This window comes from Photinus pyralis, unplaced genomic scaffold, assembly GCF_008802855.1.
Source record: "Photinus pyralis isolate 1611_PpyrPB1 unplaced genomic scaffold, Ppyr1.3 Ppyr1.4_LG8, whole genome shotgun sequence".
Lineage (NCBI taxonomy): Eukaryota > Metazoa > Arthropoda > Insecta > Coleoptera > Lampyridae > Photinus > Photinus pyralis.
Window position 1 is genome coordinate 15348636 of NW_022170819.1, and position 27805 is coordinate 15376440.

Consider the following 27805-nt stretch of genomic DNA (forward strand, 5'->3'; position numbering starts at 1 on the left):
CATTATCAGAAAGTATAGGGAACATTAGAACTAACATGTTTTATGTTGGGAACACTTTTTATGCCGTTAAGTTTTAGGCTGGCAGCGTAATAAGGCAGATATTTTGAAGTTCAAACATGGAAGTATTGTAACTAACTAGTAACTGCCAACTTAAGAGATGCAGATGAGTTACCAAAAAAAAACGACTATAATCACTGTCTTTGTACAACTGTTTTCGCCGAAAACAGTTGTACAAAATCATCACTGTGACACCGAAATAGAAAAAATACATTTTATAGTTAACAAAAATGCATCAAATTCATGTCTTGATCATTGAGATATTGCTTTTGGTCTTTTTCCCAACGATATCTGTGAATAAATAACGATTTTGACATGTTTTGATCAAAATCCATGTGGTCGCCAAAAATAGATCCAATTCATGTTTTGGTCATTGAGATAATGCTCTTGGTGGCCGTAACAGCAATCACGTAACTGGTTTAAAAGCCGAAGAATCACGAAATCTGTTTCCAGTAACTTGGACAATCTCAAAATTGCTTTGATTAAAGCTGTTCTTGTCTATTTGGTTTGTGCCACCGAAGCAAAGAAGTTCTAGCCGTAGCGCCGGTTAGAAAGAAGAAGCCGCAGCCGGCAGCCCGCACCGCAGCATTATTTACGAAAACTCGCAGATTACGTCATCTGTATCGCCCGACCTCTTTGTAATACACTTATTATTATTATTATTTACAAATCTATAAAGACACAATATATTCATTATATTGGATGGAATGAGACAGTAAAACTTTCAATGGCGCTTTCAGAAAAATGATCGTAGGCATTTTTCGAATTTAATTCCAACAATAATTACTTATACCTATTAAATGTCTGCATATGCATCCGGAAGTGAATTTGGTAATCTTCAGAGTGATTTACATTGATTTCTATTAATAGATAAATATGATTGGTAGCACCTCGTTTTTTATACCTACCACTCCTTTACTTGATATCTTTTTTCTTCTTGTTTTACTTTTTTCATTATGATCTAAAAGAACAACCTATTGCTGCTGCTTGTTTCTTACTTATGCGTACGTCGAACAAGGACTGCACGTGAAGGGTAAAAATTGTACTCATGCAATGCTCGCGAGCATTGCTGTCGTGCAAAGCTCGAAACGAAGTGCCTACGTGAAGGGCTGCCTTTAAGCTATAAGTCATTGAATAAGCACCTTAACCTTATTCAACTCTATAAGTTAATTATTGAATATCAAAGTGTGTGTGTAAAATAATAGATGTAAGTTTTTTATCTGTCATTGTGTCCCGTATTTTTAGCGCATTTCCACAAAAATAAAAATAAAATGCGCTATTGTGACCACTTTGTCCGTCTGTTCGCTCTTTCGTTGAGACGCTACTAGTTCTTTATCTTAAGAGTTAGTGTTATACTTTTTTCGTTATTTGGTTCGTTATGGTGTCGAGGATTGCACCAAGGAAGGAACTTTCTGCGTTTATTGTAAAAAAACCAAAAAAACCGTTTTTTACATGTTCCATAATTTTACACTCTTACCGTTTATTAACGATCCTAGAGGATGTTTATAATTTTGTATTGCTGTCTGTTGGTCTGTCTGTCTGTTCCTTTGTCTGTCCCTCTATCTGTCCGTGTGAACGATAACTTTGTTTAGAAATTGAAATGTCCGATCGCTTTGACATCTCCGTTAGTTGCATGAAATTCAATATGGGCATAGCTTTAGCCATGTAATACGCAATGCCAAAAGTTGAGTCGAATGGATTAAAAATTCACAGGTGCCCTTTTCGCATCTCGACCATTTACAAACCGACTTGCAAACTTTTTATTTATAAAAGTATTTAAATAAAATGTGATATATAGGCACTTGGAATAAAGGAAAATCTAACGCCAATTTCAAAATTTGGTTTTGCGCATTGCCAACTTTTTTATTTATGGAAGAATTTAAACGAAATTTGATACATAGGCACTTGTGATAAAGGAAAATCTAACGTCAATTTCAAAATTTGGTTTTGCGCATGCGCAGTGCCAACTTTTTTATTTATGGAAGCAGTTAAATGAAATTTAATACATAGGTGATGGGAATAAAGGAAAATCTAACGTTAGTTTCAAAATTTAGGTTTTCGCATGCGCAGTTCCAATTTTCTTAATTAGAAAAGCAGTGAAATAAAATTCTTCTTATAAACTGAAATTGAAGTAGCACGTCAAAAATGGATTACACATGTGCAACGCTATCTTTGATATTTGTGGCCGGATTTTTACGATTTTAACAGAAGTTTCATCTTACAAATGGGAAATGAATGTAAGTGGAAATGCGCTTTATGTAAATCGTTTACGATTACTTTTTAACTTGTTGTAATTTATAATTATTTAATTGTTCCTGTTGTATTAATATAAATGTTATTATCGGTGTTGCTTCTTCACTGTTTTTCACATTAAACCTAACACTTTTTCCTTCTCTAGCGCCCGACCTTGTCTCACTTGCCGACCTTTCAGGGTACCTACCATAAACTAGATTTACGTTGCATCGCATATGCAATCATCTACGATATGATATCATTAATCATAGATGATTGCATCAAGATCATTTGATATCGCTTTATGCAATTATTGCACTAGAATTAGATCACATTACTGTCAGTTTAACAGAGATACCGTGCACAGTGAACAACGAAATGGAAATTCAGTTCAATGGAAAAACTGCTTTGGTGTCAGGAGCAGGAAAAGGTATAGGCACGTGGTTCCATGAAAATAATCGCAAACTGCTTTCTCAGGTATAGGAAACGGCATTGCAAAAAGATTGGTGATGTGCGGCGCTCAGGTAATCGCGCTGGATGTTTGCAAAGAGAGTTTAGGTAAGAATACAGTAGTTGCACAGGTAGGTAAATGACGCGCTCTGTCCCCTAAGAGCTTTTGAAGGGAGAAGTCCCATCGATACGGATAATTGCGGTTGATTTGTCTAAATGGTCCGAAACGAAGCAGGCGTTGGAGCGTATTGGCAATATCGATCTCCTGGTAAATAATGCAGGTATTGCTATGTGGGAGTCCTTGGCTGATATATCGGAGGACCATATCGATCAGTAATGCCGTCCTCAATTTGTCAATGTTTTAAATAACACTACCCATTGCAGACTATTTGCTATCAATTTTAAAGGTGTTGTAAACTTAACGCAAATTGTGATCGAAAACCTTTTGAAGCGTAAAGTTGGCGGCTCGATAGTTAATATTTCCTCCATAGCTGCTGTGTGCGGTTCGGAGCGGCACGGAATTTACTCTGCGACCAAGGCGGCTGTTGATGCATTCATGAAGGTGGTAGCAGTTGAAATGGGTCCTAAGGGTATAAGAGTAAATTCTGTTCAACCGACTTTAGTTATGACCGACTTAGGGCGTAGAGCCGTACCCAATCCGCAATCCAGAAAGTCATTGGAAGCAGGAATTCTCTTACGTAGGTAGGTATATTTGGGACTGGCAGAAGCAGACCAATAACCACTTTTACCCAAAATCGTCACGAAACCTTTATTTTCATGCCTGCTTTATGTCAGGAAAATGTTAGTTTCCATGACGCAGACAGACCAGACTACTTTTCCTGCCGCCTGTCATATTACCGGCCGCACCTGTCACTTTACCGGCCGCACCTATCACTTTTCCTGTCGCGCCTGTCACATTGCCAAATGTCTATAATGACCTCCTGTCATCATTGACAGATTGGCATAAATCAAAAGTTCCGTGTGAAAATTGAAATTTGATATTAAAATACGATTTTGGGTAAAATGTAATATAAAATGTGTCATTTTCCTGACTTTTATGTAAATAATTATTACCCAAAATCGTCATGAAACCTTCATTTTCATGCCTACTTTATATCAGGGAAATGTTAGTTTCCATGATGAAGACAGACCAGTCTACTTTTCCCACCGCACTTGTCACTTTTCCTGCCGCACCTGTCACATTGCTAAATGTCTATAATGACTCCTGTCATCAATGACAGATTGGCATTAATCAAAAGTTCTATATGAAAAATTGAAATTTTATGTTAAAATGCGATTTCGGGTAAAATTTAACCCAAATCTCGTCAATCAAATGACATGACTTGATTTCACGCAGAATTTCTGAGCGATTCTGAAAATTAAAACCTAACGACATCTCAATTGTACAACATACAATAAATGAACATTGCCGATTTCATAACAGTTAACCGAAGGATGTGGATAGGTGACAAAAATAGGTATGCATATGATGGATATTTTACATTCTTAAGACTTCGTTTCTGTGGATTTTTTATTCCAATTTTTTTAATCCTCCTATGGGCTTTTCGGTTGCTAGAATTCTTCCAAATTTTTCCATTCCTCAACTTCTTATCAGGTTTATAAGATTCTTTGATTTTTCGAATTCTTCCGATTTTTCGAATACGTCACATTCTTTAAATGGACCTTTTTTTGTATTATGCCTAGTGTATTGCCTTATAATTTCGATATGTCAGTTTGATTCTGCCGTCTGTCCTGTACCTTCGTTCCACACGTGTCCTCGATCATGAGAACTTTTTTCAAACCTGTTTTCATGGTCGTGACGCATACGGGCGCATAGGCTTGTACAAGGGTTAAGGTCTAGAATATTTCATGACAGTATATAGCAATATGGGTTGAAACGTGTGATTTCAAAATTTCAAACGACAAGTACATACCTACCATTTGGAATACAAAGACACCGCTAAAGATACATTCGCCTTTAAAATACAATGCTGTCATTTTACAACAGCAACTTTTAAACAATGTTAGTCTGTATATGGAAGAAATACTTATGCACCAACAAATTTAAGCGGAGCTTAGCTTAAGTGTAGCTTAAAATCCATGGCAACCATTGTCTCAATAATCGTTGCCATGGATGTTAAGCTACGCTTAAGCTAAGCTCTACTTAACTTTGTCGGTGCAAACGGCCATTAGTGTCTTGAATTAGCTTTGCTGATTTTGCATTTTGGCAATGATTTTGGTCAGTTCACGCAGATTCATGGTAAATATGTATAGCGTCTGAGTTCAGTCAGGGTGGTTGAATTTGTTTTAATTTTCTGAAAAAATTCAATTTTCGTGTACCTACCTTAATCTCTTAGTTCGTACTACAATTCTTCGCTTTGTTGTCAATTGAATTTGTCATTTAATTGTATTGCTATTTTGATTTTTTTGAGATTGGCCTTTAGTCTAAGTTTACCGTATCCAGGACCTTAGATACCTTCTGAACTGCAGAAGTTCTGGCCAATTAACAATGTATTGTCAGTGGCGGATTTACATGTAGGAACACTAGGCACGTGCCTAGGGGCGGCAGTTTTAGAGGGCGGCATTTTTTCGCACTATATTTATTTTAGGTAATATTTTAAGTTTTAGTCCCCTAACAAGTTACAACAGGACATTTTTTATTAAAATTATGGAATAAATTGGAATTGGTAGATAGTTTAAACAAACTGTAACTGTAAGAACCTTAGGTACCTATACCTTTTTATTTCTTAATGCTTGTCTGAAAGGTCGGTGGTGCGAATCTATTCGGATTAACGAGGTTGTACTGTAATGTGATTTTTATTAGCATCTTAAAATTTATTGCAATTTAAAGATTATTTTTGACGGGGCGCTTATCTTTCGGTGTGCCTAGAGGCGCAAAAAATTTAAATCCGCCACTGTGTATTGTACCTACTTTATGTAAGAGACTTCGGAATGTTATTTTTCACAAATGGGAAAGGAGTGCAGGAGTTGCTTTGAGATCTATTTGAGCTGACCTATTGGCCAATATGTCTTGTTGTACCATGAGCTGACCATTCTGAGGCTTGTCAAATGCATTAAAGTAACATTAGATTTAAATTATTCAAATTCAAGGGATATTGCCTCGGATTGATAATTTTTATACATTGTCGATGTAATGTAAGATGCGTGTTTACTGTTTAGCGTTTTCCACAGTTACCTCTCTTGCTCAAGAACCTCCCCATATAACGAAAACTGACATTTTTTGTACTAATGAAACAAATAACTATTGTTGATCGGATGTCATTTTATTAATATTATCCTAATAGGTGCTTTCTTTCGAAGTGTGATCTTATGATCATGATTGCTAAAATCGTGGACAAACTGAACATAAAAGTTTTGTAATTACCAATTCCTTGCTATAAATGCAAGGATATTTTTGCTCAAATGTTAGGTTAGTCAATATTTGTAACTGAAGAGGACCATAATCGTGCAAGATAACTTGCACATGTATTTAAATTATTTTCACAATCCAAACAAAAAATAGGTACGTAATTCGAATGCAAATGTGTACTCCGTAAACTTAACCATACTTTGATTTAAATTCGCGCGTTCTTTCGTAAAAAGTGATCCAACTAGATCGCGAAGTAGCCGAAAGGAATCGCTATTTGTCTTGGTAGATGCGCCACAAAACGAAAAAAAAACAAGCAGGAAACGTTTAGTTGTAGGGTCGGTTCGTTAGCCACAGTTGTAACTGAATCCTGAAGTTTAAAAAAGTAAAGTTTCTTATTCTTGTGCTAATTTAGTTTTAAAAGGTAGCAACCAAATAGACCTACCTTGGAATTAATTCATATCTTTAGATGGAATCTGCGGATGAATTGTGGCTCCAATTTATTAACCAATATTGGCCCGATTTCGAAAACGACAATGAAAAGTTACAGAATCCATCTTCGGAACATGTCATCGAATGTTATCAACGTGTTCGGCAAATTATTTGCACTCTCTTTACTCAAGCGACCGGAGAGGATGTAACTGTACCTGCAACATCAGTAGAAACCGATTCAATGTGTAACCTTTTAGGTTTTATTAACAGATTCCTGAAGAACCACTCGGGTGTTGATTGTTCGTTAACGCTGACCGATCTGTATGCACCTACCGCAAAACGAACTGAAACCAAAATGCGAATATTGATGAACATATTGATTGTTTTTTATAGTAATGTTAACGATATTAAGTCGGTTATACAAAGGCAAAGGGAGTTATCAACTAAAACTTCTGAGACCCAAAAAAGGGTTGTACAGCTGCAAACAAATTTAGCAGAGAATGCCGAAGCGCATGCAAAATTGTTGGACGAAGAAGAAAAATTGCAGAGAAAATTCAAGGATGTGGAGGCAAGGTATAAAAATCTACAGGGACAACAGGAGGATAACGATAGGCACTGCAAGCAATTGCAGCAGGAATTGAAGACAGTAGTCGACACTTATCAGAATAAGGAAACATTAGCGAAGAATTTAAAGGCAAACATTGCCATTTGTAACGAACAAATCACTAACGTAGAAACATACAAAAGCTTACAGGATTTGTTAGAAAACTTACGCGTGAAGCAGTCAACTCTCGAGGAAGAAGTGAGCGGTGCAGCGGAAAGAATAGATCACAAAAAGCCGGAAATAGATCAACTGACTGCAGTTCAAGAGAAAATCGAGATGTTAGAGGAAGGTTCCGCATTAATTAAATCTTTACAGGAGGATGTAACGCACTACGAAAACAAAATTAAGCTGCAGCAAGCAAAGTACGATAAGATCCGCAAGACAATTGAAACAAACCGGGCCTCTATCCTTCAGATTAACACGAAACTGAAAGAAAAAAATGTTGCCACTCGCACAAATTTGGAAGAACTTAATGTAGCTATCCAAGCATTACATTGTAAAATAGATAAGATTAATTCTGAAATTAGTAAAGAAAAGGATAAACAGAAAAAATTATGTGAATTCAAAGAGCAAATCGAGCGGAAAGTTGCAGAGGGGGAAAGAGATTTACTTGAAAAACATAGAAATTTAAATATGCTAAAGGAACGAACACTTTGTATGTATGAGAACATCATGGCTGCTGAAAATCCACTTGCTACAGAGTTTATTGATGCTCTTAAAGAATTAAAATCGGTCGTTGAAGGAAGTAAATAATAATAAATATTGTAATTGTTATGTTTCATTGTTTTATTAAACATGCATGCCATTTTTCACCACAAATAAACAATTTAGAAGTAGCTCAATAGGTGTTTGTAACCCATTTTCAACTAAATTCGATTATTGCTACTATCATGCACTAAGTATAGAAAGTCTTATTCTCATATGTCTATGTAGAAAGTGTACCTTCTTGAATGTTTAATCCTTATAAAACCTCAAATCAAAAAGCTGCCACGGCCATATTTACCCTATGTGAACAATGATTCGGTTCGGTTCTTTGCAATAAACTTTGTTTGCTTTTCAACTTCAATAAGTGTGTTACTTGCGTTCCACCTCTCCGATGGTAAGCTTGGGTACGCGACTTGGTCCGTCACAATGTAGGGAATCCAGCCATTGTTGAGTGAGAGCTTTGTGTGACTACACTGGTGTTCCGAGTTTATTTCTTTTATTATATACAAAAGATGTCCTATTCGCCAAAAAAATTAGACGATCCATATTGTTACCTAATCGCAAATTTCAATGGGAACACGTAGGAAAGCTACGCACCAATGTAAAATTAAAGTTTATTAAGTAGCGATAGTTTAAGCCACTGCATATCCGTCGATGGGGTCAAAATGTTCTTATCTCTGAATCGAAGTATCAGAAGAGGTTCACTCGAAGCGGAAGTAGAAGAGTTGGACGGTGAAATTAAAACTTCTTCTAATATGAATATTTTAAAAAGGAGGTGTTGGACGATACTCTCAAAGGGAAAATAAAATACAAAAAAGACATTCTATCGGCGGAGTCCACACTTCAATATCTCGAAGAAAAGTGTCGGAAAAGGGTACTCTGTAAGAGAAAATGGAAGGTGTGAACAAAAGGAAAGTTCAAATTTGATACCTCCAAAACGGGGTGAAGGCGAAAGGTCTCATAGAGCGGGTGTCAAAACTTTAATCCGAATATCTAGAAAACGTAGTGTCGGAGAAGGGTACTCTAAAAGGGAAATCAATGGTCCAAGTCACAGTGTCGGTGGGTGTCCATATACTTTTAATATGAGTACATCAATGATGTAGTGTCGAAAGGGGGTACTCTCAAAGGCAAAATTGAATCGTTTATTATTTTTGCTATGGTCTATTATTTGTAATTCCCGTCTTGAATCGTGTCATTCTTCTATTTGAAGTGTTGGCGACACTATGCTTCCAGTTCGTCGAATCCTTTTAATTTTTTTCCGTGGGTTCCTCTGATACTTGGTATGCATCAGATCATTCATCAGGTTCCCTGAATTCTTGTATTTTAAAATTGTGTAGATTCTTCATTATTGTTCCGATTCTTACAATATTCTTCGTATTCTTGCGTGGCATGAATCTAGCAATGTTTAATTTTTTCTTGGGGGCCTTGTGCACCGCCCTTCTGGGATGATCTATAACGTGCTATTCACGATTCAGATTAACAGTGAAACCTCTGGTGGCAGCACATATTACTATTGGTGGTTGGTATCTTGGATTATGGAAGAAAGGGGACTTGTAATATCCTATCAAAAGCAATACTGAGCAATTACACAACAACTAATAGGAAATATATACGTCATTTTTCATAGTTCTGAGTTATCATTAATTATCTTTCATGGGCATTTAAACTACCAACTGGGCGTCGATTCCCGAAGATGTGCTTTGTTCACATCGACTGACCTTGATGTGAACGTGAATGTCACTGCATTCTCGAACCTACCACATCGAGCGAAAAGTTGATCGAACGCAACGACTGGTTTAGACCACTCGTTGCGTGAAAGTCATGCGCAGTTGCAGCTACAGGACGGATCTTGCAGCTGTTTTGCTATAGAGGTTATTCAGTGCCCTAACCTATACATTCACATATTTTCTGTGAAATAAAACATGGAATTGTTAGAGGATTTTCTGGTTATTAATAACAGTATCCGTAATGCAAAAACAAAACAAAATACAAAACTGACAAATGACAGTTCAATTCTTGTCTGTGATTGGTTAACGCATAAAGTTCGTCCACGATTCGGGAATGCAGCTAAACTTGAACTTATCCCTATCGTATACGATCATGACGTCATGGCAGCCGGTCATATCACATGCACATCACGGTCCACGGATCATATCGACTAACTTCGGGAATCGATGCCCTGGTCTTTTTATCACAAATTATCAAACCAACTGGACACTTGAATTCTGAAATATTGTACCACCCTATACAATACCACAGAATGCTATGTTTGTTTGTGAAGTGAACGTTTGAAGTTTGAACTTAACCTCAAAAGTTTCATTCAAAATATTTTTTTTTTTTCTTTCTATTTTGTTGCTAATTTAACGTGATTGCTTAATAGTTGAAAAGTAAACGATGGAAATATCGTTCACAGGAAAAAGGGCGCTAGTTTCAGGTGCAAGTAAAGGTAAAGTGTTGCAAGAGCCCTGGCACAATAAAATTGTGTGCTTTAGGAATCGGTCGAGCCATTGCAATTCAACTTTCAAAATGCGGAGCCGAAGTAATTGCACTCGGCAGAAATAAAGACGATTTAGGTTAGTTACATTTGTTTTTAAATAATTTCGTTTGCGTTACATCTTGTAGATTCTCTGGCTAGGGAAGGGAAATCGATTAAAGTAATTTCGGTAGATTTAGCCGATTGGGAGTTGACACGAAAGACTTTAGGGAATATCGGTGATGTAGATTTGCTAGTGAATAATGCCGGGTTTAACATTTTAGAGCCGATGATTAATGTTACCGAAAGTCACATCGATCAGTAAGTGACCGAAGGGAATAACACTCGCTATTCTCAATGTAATTTTTAGATTGTTCGCAGTTAACTATAAGAGTGTCGTAAATTTAACTCAGATCGTTACAGAAAGTCTGCTGAGGCGGAAAGTGGGCGGTTCGGTTGTCGTAGTCTCATCGCAAGCGTCGTTTAGGGGGATCCAAGATCACGCGATTTATTGCAGTACTAAAGCCGCTCTCGATGCGTTCGTTAAAGTATGCGCTTTGGAACTTGGCCCGCATAATATTCGCGTAAATTGCGTTAATCCTACCGTTGTGTTAACAGAGTTAGGTCAGAAGGCTTGGTCGGATCCTGCCAAAGCAGTTCCAATGAAAGCAAAAATTCCATTAAACAGGTACAATTTTACCTACTCTCACGAATGCAGTTTAATTGGCTATGCGTTTGTGCTTTCCTAATAGTATCTTATTTTAGGTTTGCAGAAGTAAGTGATGTAGTCGATGCTGTTTTGTTTTTATTGAGCGACAAAGCCAGTATGATTACGGGAACATGCCTACCTGTTGATGGAGGAACCCTAGCAGCTTTATAACTTTTTCTTATTTGGGTCAACTATGAAATTAAAGAATCAATTGATATTGGGTAGGCACTGATTGTTGCCTTTACTATACTATAAACTACCACGGGTTATCTCTGGTATTTTTTAATTGTAAGATTTATTGGGTAGGTATTCAACAACAAAGTAAAAAATAAACAAGATTTCTAATTATTATTATTTAAACTCTGAGGAATTAGCATTACTTTTAATATCGGTATCGTGCCTTTGGGGCCTATTGTACCCTCTAGCTTTAGCGGGGAATGTGTCTTTGAAATGTCAAAATCTTGAAGGGTCATTTTCAGGCATTCCAGATGCACTGCAGCGCCAAGACAGATTTGTCCCCCACCACTTTTATTGCTTTCTGGCCGTTACTATTGCGATTGGTTCTCTTGTTATCAAGATTTATCTTCAATAGAATCTGGGCACAGATGTTAATAGAAAAAATTTTCTCCAAGCTGAGACTTTGCAAAACGTTGAAGGTGTGAATCTGAATAGTTTAATACTGAGTGTTGTAAGCGTAATCTACTCGTCGGATGTTAGTGTGTTTAACGCGGGCGTCGGTAAAAAGATACAATAAAAATAAGTGGTCACATATAGATACAAAGCTAAATTTTTTTAAATGTCTTCAGGATGATAAGGGGAACTGAAATCCACACTTTCTGATCGAAGCCATTAGTATGCTTTTTCATTGAAAACTTGAAGTGTCAATTATATGAACTAAAAAGTATATCATTTTAGTATAGCCACGAGTACAGAGATGTCGCTTTAAACAAACTGAAACCTACAGATTTCTTTTGCAATTGATCGACTGCCCGCTTATCGGTGGACCTTTTGACTTTGGGCATATAGATATAATATATGACTTAGGGCCGGTTGTTCAATCACGGTTTAAACTGCAGATTAAGTAATCTGTAGTTTAAGATAATCCACAGTTTATCTTTTATTGCGTTGCTCATTCGCAGTTTAGGGAGAGTTTAAACTGCGTTTAATGAAATTTCTATTGGTGGCAACACTGTAATCCGCTCAAATTTTGACGTTTACGCTATTCAAACTTCAAATTTGGTTTGTTTACAAGCGTGTATGTTGTTTTGTTCGTGATTGAAATAGTGTCTGTATTTTTTGTGTAATTAATCATGGCTAGTAACACCGTTTGGAAATGGAGAATGGTGATTTAGTACGGAAGCGACCACGATCTGTAAACTTCAATCCAACAATGCGATGCTTCTGCAGCTCGTCAAAAAGTTTCGAGCAACAATAGAGTGTAAAAAAACCGACGTTCTTAATAACCGCATCAAAGACGCTGCATGAGGCTGAGGAGTTTAATGCTGCAGGAGGTCAAGGAAGGGATGCGAAAACACTCAGAAGCAAAAAAAGGTTTTAAAGAAAAAATTTGCAAATAAAAAGAGATATTTAAATGCTACTGGGGAAGGGCCAGCGAAGAAAATAATAACGACGGATGTAGACGAGCAAATAGAGGAATTGCTTGGAATGAGAGGTTCTTCTTCATCGTCCAAAAACGGCTGCATTAGCTCCAAAAAACCTTCATCATCAGTAATTGGCTTATCAAAATCCGTGTAGTTCATCTTGATTAACAAACCATGAAACCAACAGCCCAAAATGACAAGAATAACGTTTTCGCGTTTGTTTGATTATGTAGGTATTTGGGGTTATGTTTGACGGTTTAGGACCGTTAAACGGCCCTCTTTCACCGTTTAGTTAAACCTCTAATCTAAACCGAGTTTAACGTTAAACCGCAGTGGTGCAATGCATTAAACTGAGCTTACAGCTTTAAACGCCAGTTTAAGCTAATCTACAGTTTAAACCATGATTGAACAACCGGGCCTTAGTGGAAATGTTGAGTCAATGTGTGTGGTTAATACAGAAGAATTTTCTTGAACGAAAACAGAGACATCTATTAATGACAAGCAGAAGTAACGCGAGCAATATTAATTTTTATATATTATGCCCGCGATGAAAATACACACCAACACTTGCAGACTACGCTTACTAAATTCAGTACTCACTTAACATATTACCAAGTTTCTGAGAAAATCAAGTTAAAAAATGTTCATGAGCTCTCAGAACTACATTGACATTCGGCCCTGGTCGTCCCTTTAAGACTATTGCGAGTCATTAACGAAACGATACAAGGTAAGTAAAGCCTAGACGGGTTTTTTCAAATATTTTTTTATAAAATAATTAAGTGCTCAATTCATTGCTGTGGAGCTTGAGAGGTTCCATCCTGTATATAATTTACGACGATGCACACATTTTTGAGTGCTAGCAACTCCGCGATTTTTAAGAAGAAGAAAAGCTGTGGCGCCGTTTCGAGAGCACGAACGCTTCTTACGTTACGGCCATCTTGGTTTGAGCTGTCGTCGAGGGAGCATCGTGCAGTGTTGTTTGTTGCTTTTTTGTGTTATTGAATGCAGGTAGTAATCTTTGTATTTCTTTATAATTTGTTTGTGTTTTGTATACAACATTTTATGTTTTTTTAAAAACAATTTTTCATCTTTATTTTTGACATTGACTCGATTTAACCTCAATGCTGCATCACGTTAGGTAACTTTTATTGTTTGAAATCGCTGTTTGCTCGATTTATGGTTATGTTTTGATTACATGGTCTTAAGATTTCAAAATTAAAACTACCAGTACCGTTGGCGTAAATAGAGTCGTATTTAGAGGCAGGTATTAGTTAGGGATGCCACATACCTAATCCCTTCGCATATACGCAGCAGTTTCATTTGCATAACGGATTAAGACTCGGACTCTAACGTCACAGGTGGTGAGTTCGAATCCCACAACTTGCCAGTCTTCAGTGGTACAGAACATCTCCTGACTGCCATGCTTCGGAAGACGATTAAAGCTGGTGGTCCCGGCAATAATATCACGACTGTCGTTAGATCACACAGACGGCTGTTGATGCGACCTGAAAGCGTCTGTACTACCTATTAGCACATATTACCCTATACTAGGTAATCTGTGCTATTAGGGAGTACTACGCTGCTACCTATCATAAGTTTAGGAAAATTACTTTAGCTTAAATAATTTTTATCCTTCTTTGACGTTAGGTGTTAAATTACTCATTTATTAAGGGAAGGTTGACGAACAGGGTATTAATAGGTAGGAACAAGTTTTAGTGTATTATAGTTTTCGATGCATAGTTTCCATATGTGTGAGGACCTTTCATTTGAGATTAATATACAGAGTGTTTAGATAATTTCGTTTAGAGTATCTGGGAGATGCGGTGTACGTAGCGTAGGTAGAGTGCTATGTCATTTTACACATGTATTTTATATTTTAACAACTCCCAGGAAGGTGGCTTTGTTAAATTTCGCAGTCGTATTTTTCCACAATCTTATTTTGCACAAATTCCAAATGTGATACTTTTTCATGACTCATTCTGACTATTTGAAATTTTTTTTCTGAAATTTTTTATGTAATGGATCTCGAAACTTCTAACTCTTTATTACAATTAGACAGGTCATGTTCTAGCTAAAGGCAGACACCTGAACACAAATCCTGAACATATACCCCTATATATTATTACCATCAGACAGGTTACGTCCTGGCCAAAATGGGAGGCGCTTGATATTTGTACCGTGAGCCCTTGGTGTGAATTTCGGTCTCCATTACATAACAATGGCACAATATTTTAAATATCTGTCTAAAGTCACGATTATGAGGGAGATACCATTTCCCGATCTTGTCGTACGGGTTAAATAGTATATTAAGATACAAGTGTATAATCAAGTCTTTAAAGCACGCGCAACGAGTTTAAGGGCACGACGCAAAGCGGAGTGCCTTTAACGTTGCAAGTGCTTTAAAGACCAATTAAACACGTGTATCTTATAGTATTTTTTATTATACCTGCAGTATAATTTAAAAATAGGAAATACAATGAAGTCATATTGACGTTATACTCGAATACATGCCTAATTAAGTGGGCTGGGTGTTCGTAACTTCACGATTTCCATGGAAATGTCACTTGACGTTTTCTTATAAAAATCATCGTCTTTGTGAATTAAACGATTTCCGTTGAAAAAGATAATACACCGTCCATTAAATCGATTGTTGTAAATTCTAAACAAACGTTGGTAGGTGTAAAATCCAACTCCAGTAAAGCCTATTAAAGAATATGAAAAGTTGTTTCCATGGATGAATAGGAAGTTACTTACGAATACAGTCTTAAATGCATCCATAATGCTGGCATATATGAAGGAAATGTCAAAGGTATTTAAATCTTATATATTTTGGTGCATTCATTCAACACTTTAAAGCAATGCTGCGATTAAAAAGTGGAACAGATTTGGAAGTATACCCTAAATTACGCGGGTTTGTGAAAGCTTCAACCAAAGGATAGGTACAAAAGCCAAAGAAATGTTCTGCATTTACAGAAAGCGACCTAAGAGGATTTTTTATTTCATCCAGATGACAGTTTCAAAAGTCATACTTGAAGTATCGTTACTTAGCAACTTTAAAGCACGTGTGTTTTAAAGGCCCTTTTTCCCACGCATTTGAGTGTTTAAAACGGAGATTGTGATTCAGGTATAATAAAAAACTATTTATTATAATGTAAAACTGTAAAATGCAAATTGAAAAAGAGGTGAAAAAGTAAGTGAGGGTTTTCAATAGCTCTTTTTCCGCCCTTGTAATTAATAAAGTCCCTAGAGCTACTTTCATGTGGTTAAGAGAGGGCGTCTCGGAATTTGAATTTAAATTTTATTGTTTTTCTTATTACCTAACGTTTTTAATTAAAGTTCACTCTTCCCATTTCTGGCGTTTTATTTATGAATTGGCCGATCCTTAGAGTGACAAACACACATCCTCGAGCAACTGGTTTCACAACACAACGTGGGTCCTATCACTAGACAAGCGTTATTTGACGATTATGTGCCATGGTTTTCAGTTAGTTTTGGCGGAAGTTTTGATTTTTGTTCTCAGAATACGGCACCTGACGAATTCAAATTTTGATTCCTGTTACTGAGACGCGGAATGTATGTAAATTTGTTACTTGAAGTTAAACGAAGATTCACCAACGTAATACCATAGATACCTACCATTGCGCTGAATTTTTTCATTTCTCCGATGAATCTCATTAACTGTAAATAAATTGATGGTTCTTCGAACCGAATTAAAATTTGTTCTTCCTGTGTCGTCCTCTTGGATACTTACCTATGACACATTTCTGTTAAACTAGATTTCTATCTAAAGTGAAACACATAGCTAGTTTGATGGACCAACGACAGAGTCAAGAATACGCAATGGTGGTCTGCATGCACATGTTTTGCAAACCTGTAGGAACAGATAATAACAATATAAGGTATATTTTTCACAGTTTATACAATAAATAAAAAATAAACAATATCATCTTATCCTAATTTGAGCTGGCGCTCAATGTCTCTAACAACTCCTTCTGGAACGTTATTGTCTCTCATCCGCTTAATTTTCTTTTCAATTACACCGCGTATATTTAACTCGCGCACTTCCTTTTCGAGCAGCAAAGCCTTGCCCTCCTTAAACTTCTCCTTCAGCTGTTCAATTCGTTCGCACTCCTTTTCGTTCACCTGCTTAAGCAAATCCTTGCGATGGTGCATCGCGGCCTCTTTAATGCGTCGCCGTTTCTCCAAATCCTTTTCGTACAATTCCTTTTGCACCCTAACGATTTTTGAGAACTCCTCTCGATCTTTTTGGATTTCTAAAGCTTGAGTTCTGCGAATATCTTCGACCTGGCGCTCCCTGCCGATCCTCAAATTCTCCAATTGCTCTTTCCGCTTGGCGGCAGCTTTTCTTTCTTTTTCCCTCCATTCGCGTTCGACTTCCTCCTGCGTGCGCAGCGCGTTCAGTTCATCTTTGGCGGACTGCTCGTCCATCGCCTTTTGCTGTGCCGCTTGCAATCGTGACAATTCGCGATTCTTCTCCGCTTGAATTTCGGCTAACTCGGCGTCACGCGCCGCTTCGCGCTCCGCTTTTTTACGCATGAACTCCTGCACTCGTAAGGTGGCTATGCGTTCTTCTTCTTTTTGTAAAATTCGGAACTGAGCGATATTCTCGTTGGCCAAACGAAGTTCTTCCCTCACCTTGGCCTGTTCTAATTTCTTTCTTCGCAAGTTCTCGGCGTCTTCGCGTTGCATTGCGATCATTGCCTTGTTAATTTTGCGACTCTCTTCCTCCTTGTTTTCTACTTCAATCATTCTCTGAACCTCGTTCCCACGAATCTGCTGCGAGAGACCGTCGACGTGCCTTTTGTTAATGACGTGCCTCAGTGCCTTTCGTTCTTCCTCGGCTTTTAAAGCTTTTTGTCGTTCTTGTTCCATCATGCCGTCCAATCGGCGCTCTTCTTCAGTGAGTTCTTTATGCAGTAACTCCTTCTCGACAATTTGTGCTTTTCGAATTGCCAAACATTTGGCCGCCAAAATGATTCCGTTCGCGTTCTTAACTTCGTCCTCCTGCTCTTGGCGTAGTTCAAAAGCGCGCTGAAGCACGTACAAGTTTTTATCTGCGGCATCCGCTTCGTTCGTAAACAATTTGGAGCCAGGTTTCGCGCGCTGTTCCAATTGCGCCTTCCTCAACTGTTCCACCCGCTTCTCGCTTTCGATTCTTCTCGCTTCATTTTTTCTCTGAGCCTCTTCGATTAGTTGCAGTTTGTCTTCCTTGGTCCACACACGTGATTGAGCCTTTAATCTATTGAATTCGGAAATGGGCCAGATTACGGGGGGTTCCAGGGGATCTGGGCAAGGTACGATCAATTCGCGTAGCCCGGTTCCGTTCACTACTTTCGTAACTTCTTTGCCTTCCGACGCCCGCGAAGGCTTATGGTGTATGTATTTTCCGCCAATCTTGTGATTACACTCTGACGTGGTATGCGCTCCATTATCGAATCGCACCTTTCTAGATTTTGTGGGCAATTCGGAAGGCATTTGTGAATTTCTTGCTGAAAAAAATCACACAAGTTGACAAATATGTCAGAATATTTAATGAGGTTTCCTGGAAACATGATCAAGTAACTTTGAGATACATATATGTACAGGGTGCCCATTATGTATGGAATATAGTATACAAAATTGTACTATATGATTGTTGTTTAACATTTTATTTCCCATAATAAGATAGCATTCCATTGCTTTTACTTCAGAAAACAAATAATAATAGCAATGCACACTTTCGTTAGGCTCATTTGATAATCACATTTTGAACATTCATTGCGATGAAAACCATTTTACTGCTGATTTCGTTTTGTCAAGGTTTAATAAGAAACGTACACGTTCAATTGTTTTATTTTGATGTAGGATATTTGGATTAACGTTATTGATCTAATTATACTAATTTTTTTTGAATAATTTTTTTGAATAAGAGTATTAACATGTTATATCATCGAACATTACCGGTATAGGAAATTTTATACGTGTACCGCTTCATAAGGAAACAGAACAGAACTAATATTCGAGAAAATAAAGCGAGTTAAGATCAGGGCGAGGGTTCAAGCGGATAAAAGTCGAAATGTTACAGTGTTGCCGGTTCTAAAAATCATCACCACGGAGCATAAAAGGGGTACTCTCCGCTATATTTACCCATGCAGAAAAAACGCAGCCGAAGCCGGTTTCTCCGGAGGGCTGTTTCGGTTTTTCAAATCGGCGAATAAACTATGAAAAATTTTGTGGCAGAGCGGCATTCGTAACCAAACCTTCGAGTCACAACTACGTAATGGAAACGCAAAAATTTATAGATCGCCAGATCTGCCAAGCTATCAAGGATGTGTACGCCATTTCTGATCGATTGCGTAAAATTTCATTGTAAATATAAGGTTCGAACCGAAAGTCGAGGTTTACGAAAAGATTTGACAGCTGCGCAGTCGTACGTGATATTATATTGCAAAAGTTGAAGGATTTCAAGCGAAAAATGTACAGTAAATTCGACGGTATTTAGTGCTGGGTGCATTGTAAATGTGTTACCAGTCGACATTACAAGTTAACCAAATGGTGTATGTAAGAAAAAAAGGCCGGTATCTTAAGCTTAATTTCTTGAAGTACCTAATTCGGAAGAGTTTATCAAATTGTGTAACAAATGTGTGGAATATTGCGAATTGTTACCGTATTAATACGCGAGTGAACATTTTCGTTTCGGTGCATTATCAGATTAAAGTGCTCACATTTAAATAAATTGTTACCACGAAAGGGTTGGGGTCCAAGGTGCAACATGTTTCACTGCGCTAGATTTATAGTGGCAAATTACGTTAAAAAACCAGTTTATTAACTTAAGTTGTGCACCTAATTTGTTTACACGAGGTGCTATTGACATTATAAATAAAACGGCAACCAGTAAGTAGGTTAAAGACAGTTAATTCGCGCTTTTGTGGGCTGTCAGAACCTTGAGTTATAAGAGTTATTCTGAACATTACATAGTGCGGAATTAAATATTGGTCATTTTTCTCATAAGTAAACTAAATTGGAACTAATAAATTGTGAGGAGACTAATAAATTGTGAGGAATGACGAGAACCTCATACACCGACGCACAGTACATGATAATGGAATGGCCACCGGAAAATAAAAAGGTGATCACGTGATCAAGGACAACATTTGTGAAAAAATCAAAAAGTAACGGACGTAAGTCGGAAAAATCTGTACAAACAAACAAACAATAGAAGACGCTACAAATAAAACCAAAGATCCCACACAGAATGTGGAAATCACGGTGAGAAGTAGTAAAAGAAAAATAAATAAAGGATGAAATATAGAATGAATATATTATTATGGATTGCGATGAACAAGGTTTTTAATTACCACAGAGCTAACTTTAAAATGTTTTTTGTATTACGTACCTATAACATAAAAGAGACATTTCCACCACGTAAGATCGTACACTTTTATGAATGTTTGTTCCAATGTTTGTGTTTAAGACCAGTTTATTTTTTATTACTAGTGAGATTAATCCCTTTTCTGTTATTGTTACACAAGGGCCGGAACAAGTGAAAACAATAGTCCTTTGTAGCAAAAAGCGACACCAGCACGTTTAATTGATTTGTCCTCGACTAAATCCGGTAATTCGGTAAATCTGGTAACTTCCGCCATTTTTGGGCAAAAATCATGCGTTCTCTCTCTAACACATGAGCCCAATGGATTGCGGTACTTTCTATATACATATAGTGACTTTATTAAAAACCATAAATGGCAGATATCGACATATGGGTATCAAAATAACTGAAATTTCACGTAGAATACAAAAATGCAATAAAAAATGTTGCTATTTAAAATAAAGAAGTTACAAGCTACTTCCGGTATTTCCGGATGTGCGACTATTTTGAAAATATTTTACATCGATTCGGTCTTCAGAGTATCTCCTAAGTAAAAGTTTCAAAAACATACCTATTACACTTTCCCGGAAACTAAAGCTCCCAAAAAAACACCCTGTAGAGATGTGGAGAACATTACCAGTAATGGGAATGGCAAACGAACAATTTAAATACGAAAGCACAAAAGACGATAAATTAAAACTGAATATAAAGCGATAAATAACAATAGAAGAAAGAGGCAATCGGTACTTGCAGAGGAAATACAGAGAAAATTATAGATCAGCCACCTCTACACTGAAAGAGTGATGGGGTACCGGCAGAGACAACGTATAAGTAACTACTACATAGTTGTTTGTTATAGGTAGCTATACGGTACCGTTACAGAAAATGTGAGAAGCAAGAGCACAAAGTAAAATGAAAATCGACAGGCTAATGCAGCTGTTACTAAAAATTTTCGAGAGGAGCGAAGCAAAGATTTTGGCAAGAAATAAAAATTTTTTACATTAATAATAGTTTTGCTTAGAAATACCAAAAATGTTTATACTTACCTTAATTTAACAATAATAATTAAACACAGTTTAAATGTAAAGAAAATATGGTTTAAGGTATCACAATTATATTCATGACAACCCGATTCCCCCTTCTACAAATGTTTGGTAACTTAGTTACAGTTGCTATGAGTAAAAATAAATGTAGATCGCCTCTAATTTAATGCACACGGAGGGTGTTTGATGACAGCAGATTTGATTACTATTTGGCAATCTTGTAGAAGGGTTATTCAATGAGCTTCTAACAGCTGAAAAGATCATACGTTGTCTGCGACCAAGTAGCATCGAGTTATACAGATCGATTGGAGGATTTTATGGCCAGCACTTGGAAAAAAGTCTGTAATTGGGATTCATGGCCGCCACTAAATAGAAAACTGAACAACTTTGGAAATAAGGCGAGTCCAAACCAAATTAAAGGTTTCAAGAAAATTTCAAGAAATTGTAATTGTGAACATGTCGCACTGCAAAAAATTTGGAAGATACAGCAAAATAACAATACAAATCATTAGGTTTGTAGCATCCGACAGCCCTTCCGCATAGGGAAAATGACGTCGATGCTAAGATTTCAGCTTCGTTAGGCAATTAACAATCGATTTTATCGAGGGCCGTACAGCACCGATAAGCAATGTGCTATCTTGAATTCTTGACATCGCCGTTTGGGCTTAAATTAACTTATAGCTTAACGAATATTGGAGTTGAGATGTACTCAATTAAATAAGCATAATTAACGATTTACCTTTAAAACTTTAAAACCCGCCTGATTGAGCTGCGCCTTATCTCAAAAGAAGCGCTCTTAAAAAAATTGAATATTGACACCGGTCCCATATTTTTCCGATGGTCCAGTTTGTCTCTACTCGAAATGGACGTTTAGATAAATGGAAAACGCGCTATGAAACAAAATCTTTTGCCTTTTGCATTTTTACTGTTCGTAGATAAGTATTAAATATTGAGCTTTTCCGTAAATTTATTTTACATTCATACTGTTTCAATTTTACTACCGCTTCGTATTCATTGTATTTACAGGGATATATCTTTTTAAGGCTCATATCATGTATACCTGGTAAACTGATATGATATGATAAACCTGGGTATATCACATAATATATATCACATAATATATATGATTTGTGATTTAGACCCCTATTCTTGAACCGCCTATGGTTTTCAGCTGTTTACATTCGGATATTATTGCGCATTGCGCATGTACGGTGTTCTACTGTAATGATCATAGGCGCTTTCTTTCGGCTACTTCGCAATCATGATTTCAAGATCGCGATTCCGCACTGATTCGTAGGATCACGTTTTACGAAAGAACACGCGAATTTAAATCAAAGTATGGTTAAGTTTACATAGTACACTTTTGCATACGAATTACATATTTTTTGTTTGGATTATGAAAATAATTTAAATACAAGTGGAAGTAGTTGCACGATTATGCTCCTCTTCAGTTACAAATATTGACTAACCTAACATTTGAGCAAATATATCCTTGCATTTATAGGTTAGGAATTCGTGATCATAAAACTTTTATGTTCAGTTTGTTCACGACTTCGAAAGAACGTGATTTGACAATCCAAACGCGTTTGGATCATCGAAAGAAAGCGCCTCTTAAGCCTCCTACTATCTTGGCGGGCTAACGCCAATATCAAGTCACACCGAAATATTTGACCATATTCTGTAGTAGCGGGACGCCAAACTAACATGGCTGCCTATTTATATTCTCGCTTAAGTTTCCCGCGAGAATTTGTCACTCGGTGGCCACTCCGAGTGCACTAAGATCTTGATCGTCATGTAGGACACCTACGTTGTGTAGTTAACTTGGTTCTAAGCAGGAGCTGAAGGCGTTTTATGATTATGGGTAAGGAACACCAAAAGTAATAGCTGATTGAAATTATATTGAAACTAATATCAATTTGGATGGGGCCAAAGCCTGTTAAAGCCAAATGGCACGATCCCCTAGGACTCGCGAGAGAAGATCGTACCCTAGAAACTCTCCGTCGCAGTAAAAACGTACATGTCAAAGCCTACAGATATCACCTAATGTACTACAGCAGTTTTGGGGCCCTCCTGAAAGTAAAACTATTTAGCACAACCAGGGGTAAATACTAGGTACACGCTATGATTAACCAAAATGGAATCGAGCCATTCCACAGGTATTACAACACATACATCAGTCAAAACTAAGAGATATTAAATTTGCCTCGCCGGACGGTAGGATTACCCACGCCCAGTGGGGTGCCTGTAGACGTGTGCTAGAGTTGTTTGGTTTCGGAATGAGTGAACATGTTAGTGTTTGGTTCACCAAGGCCCGTATAAACTAGAATAACTCGATTCCCAATAAACAAAATAACAAAAAGACAAGAAAAAGACGCTGAACACATTCTCTACGTCGTATTTATTCATTTATTAACTTCCCCAAGCGACGCTGTCACTTGATCCCTTCACACCTCGAGAAACGGCCATTGCCTGCATTTCACGCATTTCTAGGAAAACTAAGAGTGCAGGTGTTGAAAATGGCAAACACATGTCGTCTTCCGAGAAATTCCATTCATCTCATCCGATCTCATCTTCGCTCTCTTTCTTTTTTCTATAATCCCACCAGATTTCGGTTGGCAGCTTTTTGTAACTAACATGATGTATAGGGTGCTTCGTATTACCAATCATATTCACAGGATGTTGCTAAGGTTGGGACATCTCACTTCTTACGGTGCAAAATGATTACAGATTCTCCTTACTGAAAGTAAATGGGAGGTTATATCTATGTATATGATCTAAGGTAGTCTCATACACAACCATCTATATTTACAAGCCGTTCTGAGAATTATGGCAACACTGCAGGTAGGGCCGATTTCCGAATTCAACTTAACAGATTTCAGGTGTAGGTATTCTGAATGTAAGAATCCTATTTACCTGTTTTAATTGCGACGATTTGCGCTACTTCGTATTGAATCAACAGAAATTATTAGTCAGGGAAGTTGCTAAACGAAATAAATCGATTTGTTGTCATAACCTCTAAACCAGGTTACTCATTACTGGACACAAGCATTTGTATTTATTCAAGTATATACACAAGCTCACTACGTGGTCGCCCGGTATCGCCGGACAAAAACCCAAGTAGTAGGTATTCTCGCACGGACATGTCAAGTCGATTTTCTGTAGGAACCTTCTGACTTATTCCCAGGAGTTCACGGTTCAGGAATTTGAAGTCTACGGGGCCCCCTCTTTAAAAGCTTCGTACCTACACCCACTGGAGTAGCGACCAGTTTACAGTCTGCCATTCCGAATCGCACCCGGAAGTCGGTTATAAAACCTCGCTGATGCACAGCGACTTTAACGCCCTTTTGCTGAAATTAAGTGCCCAAGCGTGTGCTTCATCCTCGACCTCTTTCGACAGAAGTTCACCAATTTAGAAGATCTCATGGAAAACACATTATGATGCAGTTACCAATTTACAGCGTTCCGAATTTTAAAGTCAAATAAAAATGTTATTACCTATCCATTTTTCTAAACGAATAAAATATATTATGTACAACTGTAAGCTGCCTAAGTATCTTTCTTCGGTATTAAAACCACCAAGCCGAAACACAGAAGAGAAAATGCAATTTTTCAAGAGCAACAAGATTAAAACTTTTATCGGCCCTCCGATTGACTTTCGGACAACGTTGCCAAACTTCTCAGCATGGCTTGTAAATTTTATAGGTATAGACGGCTGTGTCTCACATATCTCTTTTTTTTGGAACATCAGGCCACGTCAAAGTTCTGTCAGTAGGTATGTCAGTTTAATCACTACTTTTTTTTGTAATACTTGTGTTTCATTTTGTGTTGTATTTTTTTACATTTTTTACTGTTGGAATGCATTCGATTAAAAAAAATGGTAAAGCGGACGTCAACGACCATAGATGTAATCACATCAAGTTACAAGATAAATCCGTAATCCAGGTATTTGGCAAAAATCAAATAAGGAAACTAATTATACCTAGTCGCGAACCCATTAAGACACCCGGGATATGGCCAAGCACGGAATTCAAAAGGTTACAGAAAGCAGCCTATGTACTTACTCAGAAGGACAAACTTGCCATGATAGAGGAAGCGCAGCAAAGGAAACTTCAGATACAAACCGATTGCGAAAGGCGTAAAGAATCGTTAAAAAAATCGCAGCTAGAGCAAAGAGCGAAACCGGATTCGAAATTGGCTAAGGAAGAAGGAGCGGCTGCAGAAAAAAACCAGTACGTCCTGCAACGTGCGTATGAATTACGGCAAGAACAGGAGGACGAGGTGAAGAACGCGTCCAGTATGATTCTAGCCGCTAAGTGTTTGGCCGTCAGGCAACAGCAACTTGTCGAAAAAGATTTGATGAAGAGAGAGCTGGACGAAGAGGAACGTCGCCTTGATAGTATGATGGAGCAGGAACGCCAAAAGAAGCTGAAAGAGGAGGAAGAACGGAAACGATACCGCAGGGAACTGGGTCAACGGAACGCGCAAGCTATCTCCCAGCAAATCTCCGAAAACCAGGTGCAGAAATTACTGGAGGAGGAACGCAAAGAAGAAGAATGTCGGAACATAAATAAGGCCATGATCAGGATGCAGCAAGACGACGCAGAGAAGATACGGCAGACGCATTTGGCGCAAAAGAAAATACGAGAGGACCTGGCCGAATCGAACGCCAAGATCGAGCACTTCAAAATAGTTCAAAAAGAAGAGGAACGCATCGCGAATTTGCGTATAGAGGAGTTCACGCGCAAGAAAGCCGAAGCTCAGGCCGCCCGCGATGCGGAGCTGGCCGAAATTAAGGCGGCCAAAGAGCGCGAAATTGCTCGTCTGCGAGACGCCCAACTGAAGGCGCAACAGGCCCAGGCCGCGGACGATGAAGTTCAAGCTCTTCGCCGGCAGGAGGAGTACGAACGTCAATGGAGGGAGAAACAAAAGGCAGAGGCTCGGAGAAAGAAAGAGATGGATGACGCGCTTAAGAAGGCTCGTGCAATCCAAATGGAAGACCTCCGAAAGCTTCAAGCGATAGAGATTCAAAAAGAGGAAGAGGAGTTTCACAAAGTTGCGCGCGTGCAGCAGGAATTGTTCGAAAAGGACTTGCAACAGAAGAGGGAGAAGAAAGAGGCTGCGATTCGTCATCGCAAAGAACTTCTGATGCAAATTAACGAAAAGGAAAAAGAGAAGATACTGCAAATTAAGCAAAAGTTCCAAGAGGGAGATACCTTGAGAATGGAACAGGAGGTTCGAAATATCAACATACAAAACGTTATTAAACGGAAAGTTCAAAAGATGAGGGAAAATAATGTACCGGAAAATTTCGTTTCCGATATTGAGCGTCAATTGAAAGTCAAGTAGGACCGTTTATCTAGATTTATTAGTATTTGTCAATATTTGCACTGCAGGTAGATTTGCCCAACTGCATTATGTGACGATGATGTTCCTTTTTAGATGTTTGTTAGTAAATTTGTGTTATAGAAATTTTCTCAGTGAAAGCATTGCAGGATTAAATCTCGTAATAGTAAGGGATGAGTTCATAGTGTATTCGTCCGCGCGTAAATCGACACTTGCAACCTTGAACAGCATACATAATACAGCCATAAGGTACTGTCTTGGAGCTTTTCCTACCAGTCCGACGAACAGCTTATATTGTGAGTCGGGAGTACCGCCCTTGGACACTAGAAGAAAACAACTAATTGCAAGCTATATGACTAAAATTTCATCATTGCCATTACATCCTAATAGGGTGATACTCAACATAGACATGCAGTTGTACAGACTGAAACCTACCATTACCCGCCCTGCCTGTATCAGATTCCAGGAACATCTCGAGCAACGCCGAATAGTCCCTCCAGCGCCGCTCCATGAAATGATGCTGGACACTGTCCCGTGGAAGGTACCTGAAATAAAAATAAGAAAAGATCTAATGCGCTACAAAAAAGAGATTACAAAACAACCCACTTACCTGCAGGCATACGAGAACCTCCTTAACGAATATCCCTCATACCAACCTGTGTACACGGATGGGTCCAAGAACGCGTATGGGGTGGGAAGTGCTATAGTCACCGAGGGCGTAGCATACGAGTGGAGCTTGAATACAAACTCTTCGCCCATCTTTGCAGAGCAGTATGCCCTATGGCAGGCTGTGCTATACTGTTCAATGATGGAAAACAACCGATTTTTAGTTGTTACGGACTGTATGAATATCCTAAATGGGCTAAAGAAAATCTACAACACAGATCCGATGAACATCATGCTACAGTCTGCTATACATCGTATTTCGGAGCAAGGTAAATCACTCGAATTTATTTGGGTCCCTAGCCACGTTGGTATCTTTGGCAACGAACAAGCAGACCAGGCCGCTCGTAGAGCGATATCGAACCAGCAGACAGATGTAAATTTCATGGTGGCAAGTGACATCAGAAGACACCTAAAAGAGCAATATGTTGCAGAATGGCAAGAAAAATGGGCACAGGTAAATACTCACCTGTCGCAGATAAAACCTATTCCAACGACACTATACACGCTACAAGATGCTTCGAGAGAGGACAACGTGAAAATGCACCGTCTGAGGATAGGACACACTAAGGTCACACACGAACATCTGCTAAAGAATACTGTACCAAGACAATGTAATCACTGCAATACGGCCATCACGGTTACTCATATTATAAGCCATTGCCCACTATACAATAACGAGCGATTGATAAACGGTATACTGCCCAACTACATCGACAATTTTATAAACCCTGAAAATGCAATGAAGATGGTGAGA

At 38.1% G+C, this 27805-nt stretch overlaps 5 protein-coding genes across 8 annotated transcripts; 3 read left to right on the forward strand and 2 right to left on the reverse strand.

Moving 5' to 3' along the window:
- The first annotated feature begins 2577 nt into the window (after nt 1–2577).
- Nucleotides 2578–11378, forward strand: LOC116177908 (L-xylulose reductase-like). Of its 4 annotated transcripts, XM_031497084.1 has the most exons (6): nt 2578–2719; nt 2767–2847; nt 2901–3072; nt 3124–3329; nt 3378–3441; nt 11086–11378. In XM_031497084.1, the coding sequence occupies exons 1-6, from the start codon at nt 2668–2670 to the stop codon at nt 11198–11200; spliced, it is 690 nt and encodes a 229-aa protein (XP_031352944.1). In that variant the 5' UTR covers nt 2578–2667; the 3' UTR covers nt 11201–11378. The 4 variants fall into 4 exon arrangements, with proteins under 4 accessions (XP_031352944.1, XP_031352942.1, XP_031352941.1 ...); XM_031497082.1 differs by having other exon boundaries at nt 2580–2719; nt 3124–3441; XM_031497081.1 differs by lacking the exons at nt 2578–2719; nt 2767–2847; nt 2901–3072; nt 3124–3329; nt 3378–3441 and adding exons at nt 10142–10293; nt 10340–10420; nt 10470–10641; nt 10691–11008.
- Nucleotides 6321–7978, forward strand: LOC116177907 (myosin-11-like). Its single transcript, XM_031497080.1, has 2 exons — nt 6321–6530; nt 6576–7978. Exon 2 carries the CDS (start codon nt 6576–6578, stop codon nt 7893–7895), a length of 1320 nt encoding a protein of 439 aa, XP_031352940.1. The 5' UTR covers nt 6321–6530; the 3' UTR covers nt 7896–7978.
- Nucleotides 11379–16578: 5200 nt separating the features above from the next.
- LOC116177905 (cilia- and flagella-associated protein 45-like) lies at nt 16579–21122 on the reverse strand. The gene is made up of 2 exons (XM_031497078.1): nt 21046–21122; nt 16579–18140 (listed from the first exon to the last, which is right to left on the reverse strand). The coding sequence occupies exon 2, from the start codon at nt 18124–18126 to the stop codon at nt 16579–16581; it is 1548 nt and encodes a 515-aa protein (XP_031352938.1). The 5' UTR covers nt 18127–18140; nt 21046–21122.
- A 3678-nt stretch (nt 21123–24800) lies between these two features.
- LOC116177906 (cilia- and flagella-associated protein 45-like) lies at nt 24801–26429 on the forward strand. Its single transcript, XM_031497079.1, has one exon. It carries the CDS (start codon nt 24898–24900, stop codon nt 26386–26388), a length of 1491 nt encoding a protein of 496 aa, XP_031352939.1. The 5' UTR covers nt 24801–24897; the 3' UTR covers nt 26389–26429.
- Nucleotides 26407–27668, reverse strand: LOC116177909. Its single transcript, XM_031497085.1, has 3 exons — nt 26996–27668; nt 26821–26930; nt 26407–26708 (listed from the first exon to the last, which is right to left on the reverse strand). The coding sequence occupies exons 1-3, from the start codon at nt 27142–27144 to the stop codon at nt 26503–26505; spliced, it is 465 nt and encodes a 154-aa protein (XP_031352945.1). The 5' UTR covers nt 27145–27668; the 3' UTR covers nt 26407–26502.
- Nucleotides 27669–27805: the final 137 nt, after the last annotated feature.